This window comes from Coffea arabica, chromosome 4c (assembly GCF_036785885.1).
Source record: "Coffea arabica cultivar ET-39 chromosome 4c, Coffea Arabica ET-39 HiFi, whole genome shotgun sequence".
In the NCBI taxonomy this organism is placed as follows: Eukaryota; Viridiplantae; Streptophyta; class Magnoliopsida; order Gentianales; family Rubiaceae; genus Coffea; species Coffea arabica.
In genome coordinates this window covers 20483941-20494244 of record NC_092316.1, presented here as the reverse complement: position 1 = coordinate 20494244, position 10304 = coordinate 20483941, and the positions used below count along the sequence as shown (strand labels likewise).

The window sequence follows — 10304 nt, the reverse complement described above, 5'->3', positions numbered from 1 at the left end:
GTTGAAATCGAAATGAAGTAAATAAAGTGGTTGTTTTTGGGCAACTAGTGAACTGTTTTGGTTCTTATTATTGGCTAGACTGTTTTGGTTTACTTGATCATTTGGTGTGTTGCATTTTAAACTCTAATGGTACTAGGTAACATCATCCCCTGTATATGAACTCTAGGAGGTTGAATTGGATGAATTTGAACCAAAACAAGTGAAGTTAGCAAGAGGAAATAGAGTAATTTTTGTTAGGGTTTTGAGTTAATCAGAACTTAAAGCCAACTTCCCCGGATCACTGGTATTGATAGGAGAGAAAATAGAGTCTACATTTGGTACCATTAGAAAGCCCTTCAAGTCTAGTTTCTAACGCCATTAACGGCATATGATTCTGAATTTCCTACAGTGAAATATGGCCATTTTCCCGAACTGCGCGGGCATGGCTATTTTACCTGCGAAGACCACTTTGAAGTTGAATAAAATTTTTCTCTTGCTCAACTTTCTTGCACTTGTCAAACTTGTTTTCATATGACCTTTTACTGCATTTTGGGCCTAACTTGCATGATGAACTGAGTAGATTGAACCACTCACTTGGTCACTTAATGAGCCCACATTTGGGTTGGAAATGAATGTAGATCGTTAACGATTTCACTCGTTACCCTAGGATTGGGAAACGGAGGTGAACGTAACCAAGGAACGTGACGTTTGAACTCTGTTTTGCTTGACAGGTGAGTGTTCCATTACCTGTTAACTATCTATGTGAAATATCCGAGTACTTGATCTGTGACTGGTTGCGTTAAACATTTGTTTTGACAAATTTGAGACGAGCGTGTACTTTATCACACTCGACCTCCCTCGATTTCATTGGGACTCTGTATACTGCTATTATGAGATGTGATTTCTCTATATTGACTATATGTGAGTTGTTTGGGTGATATCCCATCAACTACTGTGATTGTTTGGGTACCCAATCTCATAGGTGAGTTGGTTGTATCGAGTCAGCAAAGGGTTGATCAAGAAGGCCGATAAACCCTGAGAACTATTTACTGAATCTGGATCCGGTATACTCAAGTATTATGTAATTACTGTTTGTGATGTTTGGGCCTGGTAAGGGGGTTGACTGGTGGAAGGAAATTGGAGTAAGTGATGTTCTATGGACATTATATTCTTTAAATGCAAACGTTGGCGGAGAGTCAACGGATTCTTGTTATGATCATTTTCAAGTGGATTTGGCTTATGGAAACCACCTGCATCCTTAAATTGAACTGTGATTAAATCGTTATCGTATAATACGGTGTTTACTTGTTTATATTACGCCTTCATTTGGCTATGTGCTTACCTGTTTTTTTGGAACCTCACTGAATTTTAGCTCTCTCCATTCCTTTTGTTTTCCTTAACAGATTAGGGATGGAACAGTGGTCGAGAACTTTTATACCTTTACTTTTATTTTGAACTTGTACTTTGGCTTGTATATCTTTTGTTTGGAAGACTTTACTTTTGCCTCTTGTAAGTTTGAATTTGTAAGTTTGACGTATGTCTTGTAAATTCAACGTAGAGTGGTAAGTTTGACACTTACCTCTATATTCTAAGTTTGAAAAGTTGGTATGGCGATTATATTTCCATTAGGATTTGTACTCTTTTCTTTGAAGATATTTCATTAGTTATCTTAACTTACTAGTTCTTTAATCGACTGAGCCCCAACGAGAGTTGGGTAGGCAGTCCGCTGATACCTAGGGTTTGCCCTAAGGACAGGTGGAGTTGTCACAAAGTCCACTAATCCCAAATACGCTACAAATCTAGTGTTGCAACATCCAAATCCACCACCTCAGTAGCCAATACTTGTAATTCAGCATCCAAATCTAGTAGTTGAAAGTTCTAGATATGGCAGGAAATTCAACATAAATGGTAAACAGCCATTAACTATAGCAACAAAAGGGATGATTAATGCTAATTATGCCTATTTGAGAAAGGAACAACCTTTTAAGGTTGGTAGGTGAAATGGTAGAAGAGGTGGCACAACTAGTAGATTTGGATCAAGAAAAGGCAGAGGTGGACCTACAAGTTAAATGGGCATGGGCATTGTTTTTGATCTTGATGATGTTGACTACTGTATAAATGACTCATCCTTTGACTGATAATAGTTTATTTAGGTGTGGCTGTTAAAATAGATGCACTATATGTTAGGGTATCCATTTTATGTGAATAGTAGATGGTTTTTGTTTTGTTATGGTAGATGGCTTTTATATTTTGTCCACTGTCTTTTTGTAATGAAACTCCATTTAGATTCTGTGTACTTGTGGAAATTGAAAACTTTTACTATTGTGCTATTTGGTGGTCATGCTCTTTATGTCTTGCCTTTGCTATATACATGATTACTCAATTTATTATGTTATAATATTTCATACACAAGATACTAGAAAAAGCTTGTGTCCATTTGTTAGGCTCGAACACAAGCTAAGAGGGGGCGAATTAGGTTTATTAAAAAACTAATCAAGTTATGGGTACTTTTTGCTCAATATGAAATTTATTCTCTTTTCTAAGTGATCACACAATAAATCAATCAATGAATGAACAATATCACTTGAGAGAAGTAGAAGCGATAAGCAATTTAAGAATCACAACATAACAATAAGTAAATGAGAAAAAAGGAATTACAAACCAATTGACTACCAAACTTCTCTTGAAATTGAAGATCAATTTAAACAAACTTCTTCAAGTTGATAAAATACAACCAATCTTGTGTACAAAGGAAGGCTCACTTCCTCCTTGCCCCAAACTCCATTCGGTCAAGTTATGAAGTTTTACTATTCTTCAGGACAACCCTCACAGAACTACACTATTGAACTATTCACTTACAAATGAAAAGTTTACAATGAACTTCACACCACCAAAACTACAAATCTTCCTTGAAGAGTATTTTTTTACTAAAACTACTATATATCTTTTATATTTTCAGTGTGCAAAAGTTATTTGAAATTTCTGGCCATGCATTATTTATATAAAACCAAGGAAGTGCTTCATTAATACTTCTAACGGATAGAAAGTAGCTGAAGAGTCAACTAGCCGTTGGGAGTAACAGACGTCCGATACTACCATTGTTTGCGTCCGATAGCAGATAGAGAGTTTGAAGGATTCTATTGGACATCCGATACTTCTGATGCTTGCGTCCGATAGCAAACAAAGAGTTTGAAGGATTCTATTGAACGTCCGATATTTTCGATACTTGCGTCCGATAGCAGACAAAGAGTTTGAAGGATTATCTCAATTCTATTGGACATCCGGTGAGAATGATCTGCGTCCGATATGATCTGCCCAGTTTATCAGACGTCCGGTATTGACTTGTGAGCGTCCGACAGCTTTTGACAACCTTTATCTTCTATCAATTTACTCTTGTTCTTTGAATCAAATTGCTTCAAAACTAAAAAGATTTCTTATTGAAAAGAGATTAGTAATATCCAATTATTTTATAAACATCAAAAGACAGAGATCAAAATTATCATTCTCCCCCTTTATGATGATGACAAAACAATGGATGATGATAAAAAAATACCAATCTCATAGCATCTCCTCCTTACACATTGCATCCCTTACTTAGCCAAAATATCAAGATCCAAAATATCCAATATAACTTCCCTTACATCAGAATAACTCCCCCTTACATATTGCATCCCTTACTCAGCCGAAACACCAATACCATTAAGATCATCAAAATATCATTAGATCATCATTATTCTCCCCCTTTTTGTCATCATAAAATTAGAAAGTAATTTCCATAAAAAAATAACAACAGTTGTAACCATCATCAGTCAATAACAAAAAAATAACACCAAAAGAGAACATCCAATTGATCAAGAATTTTTGAAACCAAAAGATAACAATATTCAAACTAAGTAGATTTTGAACTTTTGCAAATAGGGAAACAAAATTTTTGAAAGTATCATTTTTATGAGCAAGAAAAATCACCCAAGCGTATCTAGAGTAATCATGAATAATGACTAGACAATATCTCTTACCACCCAAACTAGCAATTTGTGTAGGATCAAACAAATTAAGATGTAAAAACTCTAATGGTTTTGAAGTAGAAACACAATTTTTTTGGATTTAAAAGAGACTTTGATTTTATTTTTTTTTCAAAATGACAAGCATCACAAATTTTATCTTTTTCAAACTTAATTTTTAGCAAACCTCTAACAAGATCTTTATTTGAAAATTTCTTTTAACAAATTCATGTTGAAATGACAAAATCTTCTATGCCACAATCAAGGATCTTCATTTGAAACTTTAAAACATTGAAGGTTAGAGGAAATAATATTTTTCAAGAATCACAACATAGATATCATTGAATCTTATTTTTTTAAAAATGATGTTAAGTTTTGAATCAAGAACTAAGTACTCATGCTTCTTGAATAAAATAAATAAATTTCTATCACATAATTGATTAACACATAGTAAGTTATAACTCAAATTGTCAACCAAAAAAACATTATGAATAAGAATCTTACCAATCTTACCAATATCTCATACTTCAAGTGTTTTAGTTGTTATGTCATCTCAAAATGTTACTATGCCACTAGATTTTGGCTTGAATTTGATGAATTGTGATGGATCACCGGTCATGTGCCTTGAACATTCACTGTCTATGAACCACTTTGATTCTATAATGATGTTCACCAGGTTCACCTACTCAACAGTTCAAGAACTAATATTTAATACCCTTTAATTTTTGGGTTCTTGAAAGTTAGTATCATGTCTAACTATCCACATGCATTCATGCTTCTTCTCATGTTCTTCCTCACATAGCAATTGTTTTTTATGTGACTTTTTTGACAACAAAAACTACACATAACCAACGAGTTATTTGTAAACAGGTTTAATAAATCTTATTTGTCTTCTCTTATAAACAGCAAAATCATTTGCACCAAAATTTATCTTCCTCTCATAAGTGCTAAGATAAGACTTTATTTCATTTCCTTGAAAGTAGTTTTATTCCGTATATTGGAGAAACTCATATAGAAAAAGAAAAATCCTCTCGCTAGTGTAGAGGAAGCTCTCTCTTGGGGTAAGAGCCCACCTCCCTCCGGTGGGAGTTTCAGAAACTTTCAAAACTTTTCAAAATTTCACGCTATCCCGCACTTTCTTCACACAATTTCCCAGCCATCATCACTACCAATCTGGTTTTGCAACCAAGGATAGATTAATCCGATACCAACCATCGTACTCAGGAAACTTTAAGGATGTCTTTCCAAGGGAAACACAAGGCATTCTAAGTCCAACTCTTTATGATTAACTGTAAGCAAGGTATATCTTGTTTTATCTTCTTTCCCTTGTTCCCGTTTCTAAGGTAGTGCCTGTACACGTGCATTTATTTTTTCAGTGTTTCATGTCTGTCTGGCTTCTTGGTTTTCTTTGTCTTAAGACTGAATGGTCCCCTTTTATTTGGTTAGTTTCTGTCTAGACGTGCTTGCTGTCCCCTGTTTTTCGTTTCTTTCTACATAGCTACTCTTTGTGTTTTTCTTTTCTTAAGAAACTTGGCTGGTAGTTGAAAAGGCGTAAATTTCTAAGTTCAGAGAAAGGATACCCACTAGCATCTCAGGAATTATCTATGGAGGGAGACTTGACTGAGCTTTTACAAAGATTCTCATTGGAGGGTAATGAGATCTCTGGAGCTAAACTGGAGTTGGAGGACCTGAGCAGTGGAGTGAAGGACTGTAAAGGAAGCCTGATAGGACGAATAATGGGGGAGAAAATCACAAATTTCACGGGAGTAAAGAATTTTGTGACTGCAGCATGGAGCTACCCCAAGAATCTGACAGTCATGGAATTGGGACAGAGCTTGTTTCAATTTAATATCCCAAACCACGAAGATAAAGAAAGAATAGTGACAGGAGGTCCTTGGTTAATGGATAATCAAATCCTAGTGTTGAATAGATGGTCTGAAGGGATAGAAGACGATTACAGTGCTTTTGTGACTGCTCCCTTGTGGGTTCAGATTTGGAACCTACCTGTGCACTGGCTTTCCAAAGAGGTGGGACGGAAAATAGGAGCAATGTTTAAAGATATTGAAGACGTAGTTATCCCTCAGGGAGGGGGAAAAGAAGGTAGGCATTTGAAAGCACTAGTTCGTGTAGATCTGTCAAAACCCCTGCTAAGAGGAACTTTGGTGCAGTTAGCAGGGTCACTCAGATGGGTTGCTTTTAAATATGAAAGGTGCCCGGATTTCTGTTATAAGTGTGGAATAGTTGGACATGGGGAACGTACTTGTAAAGAACACATAACTATTTCAGGAGATCTTCTAGAGAACCAATACGGACCATGGATGCGTGCTGGAATTAATAGAAGCCCTTCTAAGGAAAGAGTAAGGAGGGATGATACTGAGAAGGATAAAAGATATTGGAAGTTCCAGAATGGAGAAATGGTGGAGAGGGTGAAGAGTAGGACCCAATCAGGAGAGGTGTTTTTGGAGGCTCTTAGGACATCAGGTTTAGGATCTAGAAGAAACCAGGATCTTACGAAAGAGCAGGAGGGTGAAAGGGAGGCCCTGAATAATTACAGGGGTCCCTCGATTATTGTGGAAACCAGTGGAAAGGAACAAGTAAGTAGTGAAGTTCTCAAAACCTCGATCAAGGAGAAACTTGATAGCCCTCTCCTAGCACAGGAAAATGTAGAGGAGAACCTGACTCTAGTGGTGGTGGAGGACATGGAGGAGGACAGGGAGCAATGGACAAGATGGCTGGAATAGGAGAACAGACTTCTAGAGGTTCCAGTTCAAGAGGAAGAAAGGCAGGGAGAGCCCCAAGGTGCTACTAAGATTCAAGAGGCTATTAACAAGCAAGTCAAAAGATCTTATAAGAAGTTGAGGTCCCCAATGCAAACAAGAAGGGCTCTGAAAGAGAGGAATGGTCAGGATACTATTTTTGAAGGAAGAGGGAAAAGAAAAATTCAGCTGTTTGATGAGGATATGGAGGATGTGCATCAGCAAGAGGCAACAAGCAAACATGCTAAGCCATTCAAGATTGTGGGATACACAGCTATGACTGAGGTGGAGGTGGGGTCCTTCCCTAATAGGGCCCCCAAAAGGAAATGAGGGCTTTGGTGTGGAACTGTCAAGGTGTGGGAAGCCCTTTGACAGTTCCCCATCTGAGGGAGGTGAATAACCCCCTTTCTCCAAACTTGATCTTTTTGAGTGAAACCAAGAACAGAAGACTGGTAGTTGATAGGATTGCTAGAGGGTTAAGGTTTGATAATAGTGTGGTAGTGGAAGCTATGCACAAGTCAGGTGGTATGGCTGTGATGTGGAAAGAGGATCCTAAGACCCTTGAAGTTAATCAGACTGCTTTTACTATAGAGGTTAGAATTGAGGATTATGAGTATCACTGTGACTGGTGGTTTGTAGGGATTTATGCGAGCTGTGATGCTCAGATTAGAAAGGAACAATGGAGAGTCTTAAGAGATAGAAGTAGGTTGTGGGGTGACAGATTCTTGATTGCAGGAGATTTCAACGACATAGTGTCGAATGATGAGAAATGGGGTGGAACTATCAGGGAGGAGAGAAGCCTAAGGGATTTCAAGGATTTTATTGATCAGAATAAGTTGACAGATTTAGGCTATGAGGGACATCCTTGGACTTGGAGTAACCATTGGGAGGAAGAGGGAGAAATCAGACAGAGGTTAGATAGATGCCTTTCTAGTTATGAATGGGTCCAGATTGTTGATAAGACAAGATGTCAACACCTGGACACTTATGCTTCTGACCATAGTATGCTCTTCTTAGACACTGAGCCACACAAGGAGAAAAGGAAAAAGAGGTTCTACTTTGATAAACGTTGGCTACAAAGGGAGGGGTGTCAACAGGTTGTGGAGAAACCTTAGCAGTTTGAAGAGCCGGGATCACGTATGTTCAGGATTACTAGGAAGATCAAAAACTGTAGAATAGAACTTCTGAAGTGGAGAAATACCTTCCATGCAAATTCTAAAAGACAGATTGAGGAGATAGGGAAAGAATTGGAGGCTATGAGAGGTTCTAATCGTGTAAACAAAAAAGAAGTTACTGCCGAGATCAAGAAGCAACTAAAAGAGGCATACAAAAATGAAGAACAATTCTGATGTCAAAAGGCAAGGATTGAATGGTTAAGAGATGGGGATAAAAATACAAGATACTTTCATGCACACGTCAAAGGGAGAAGAACCAGAAATATGATTAGGAAACTGCAAAGGGATGATGGCTCTTGGACTGTTGACCTTGGTCGATCAATCCTTGGTTTTGATGATTAACAAACCAAAATGTAGATTTGGGCTAATGTTTTTATGTGAGCAATTTGTTAGAACAGATTCTTGTAGCACAAAAAAAGAAGCAAAAATAGGGCACTCATGTCGGACGTCCGAAAGGAAGCTATCGGACGTCCGAAAGGATGAAGAACATCAAGAAGGAAACTCTGTCGGATGCTCGTGAGGAAGCATCGGACGTCCGGAAGGATCGGACACACGCCTCGGACGCACATCGATCGCATCGGACGTACGAGAAATTTCGCAAAGATTTGATGACTCTCTGACGACGTTCGGACGCAGGGTTCGGACGTCCGACAGGCCAACGGCTAGTTTTAACAGTATTTAATATTTGACCGTTGGAGAGCCTTTTGGAGCCATTTCTCATCTTCTATAAATACTCCAAAACACAAGAAGACAAGGGACTTTTGCCAACACAAAATACAAGCTTACAAGTGAGATTTTTGAGTAGAAAGATTCTTTGTTGGTTGTATAAGGGGTTGGGGAAGTTGGGTTGTGAGGTTGCTCAAGTGAAGGTTACTCTCTAGGAGGAGTAAAACCTTGGTGAAGGTGAACCTATCACATGAAGTGGTAAAACCTTGGTGAAAGTTGCCTCATTTGTATAAAATAGTTCTTAATTGGGTGAGTGATCTTTCAAGTGTAGGTTGTTGAGGGTTAACTAGAATAGTTATAAAACTCCTTGGCTCAACCAAAGAGTGTTTGGGGTGAGGAAGGAGTGAGCCTTCACTTGTACATCTTGGTTAGCATCGCCATCTATTGAAGAGGCTATTGGATTGATATTTGGTTTGCATTCTTATCTTTTCTCTTTAATTAAGTTTTCTTTATTGTGCTTAAATTTGATATATTTTTGTGCATCATTGTGAAATTATTTGTACTCATTGGGTTGCACCAGGCCTTACAATTGGTATCAGAGCTTGGTTTCTTTTGATTAAGCTTAACCGCTTAGAGTAAAGATCATGGCAACCATAAAAGTTTCTTTTTTAGAAGAGCAATCTATTGATAGACCACCTATGTTTAATGGTTCTCATTTTAGCATGTGGAAACAAAGAATGATGATTTTCTTACAATCCGTTTATATTGAATTATGGTATGTGGTAGAAGATGGTCCTTATGAAGCCAGAATAATTGACTATACCACTAATTTGAGTAGATTAAAGACTAGACAAGAATTGAATGAAAAAGACAAGATATATCTTTCTTTGAATGCCAAGGCCATGTATATATTGTGCATTGCATTAGATGTAAATGAATCTAGTAGGATTAAAGGTTGTAAATCAGCTAAAGACATTTGGGATAAATTGTGTGAATTTCATGAAGGTAACCAAGATATTAAAGAACAAAAGAAATCTTTACTTGTTTCTCAATATGAATTTTTCAAAATGCATCCTCTTGAAAATGTTGATAAGATGTGCAGTAGATTTTGTGACATTATTCAAGATCTTAAATTGCTTGGAAAAGAATATTTTTTGGGTGAGAAAAATAGAAAGATTTTGAATGCCTTGCCAAAAGAATGTGAAAATAAAATAAATGCTATAGAAGAGGCAAATGATTTAAATTCTATGTCCATTGAATCTCTTGTGAATTCTCTAACCTCTTATGAATTAAAGCTCAAATCCAAAGTGCAAGAGGAAGAAAATGCAAGAATGTATAAGAGAGGCATAGCTTTCAAAGCATCTCAAGTGAGGGATAACTCATCCTTCATGGGTAGTGAAAACATGGAAGTGGGCAATGATATAACTCATCTCTTCAAAAGTCTCAAGAAGATCTTCAACAAGAGAAGTTCAAGAGAAGATTGCAAAATTACATGGGATGAATGCAATTCAAAAAGAGAAAAGGAAGAGTTGGCCCAAATGGCACTAATGGCCTTTGGAGAAGATGAGGTAAATTCTTATCACTCTTCTAGTGATGAAGATAATAGTATGCGATTTCTTATGATTAAGATGCATAAAAAGTTGAGAGAATCTTATACTAAAAATAAAGATTTGAAAACAAAAATAAATGCTTTGTTGAAAGAAAACTCCAATCTTTTTCAAGAAAAC

General features: G+C 37.0%; 1 protein-coding gene across 1 annotated transcript; it reads left to right on the top strand.

The window, feature by feature from the left end:
* Positions 1–7062: 7062 nt before the first annotated feature.
* On the top strand, positions 7063–7851 carry LOC140004725 (uncharacterized). The gene has a single exon (XM_072044867.1). The coding sequence runs from the start codon at positions 7063–7065 to the stop codon at positions 7849–7851; it is 789 nt and encodes a 262-aa protein (XP_071900968.1).
* The last annotated feature ends 2453 nt before the right edge of the window (positions 7852–10304 follow it).

Coding starts and splice junctions, on each gene's coding strand:
- LOC140004725 (XM_072044867.1), top strand. CDS start 7,063: ATGAGGGCTTTGGTGTGGAACTGTCAAGGTGTGGGAAGCCCTTTGACA.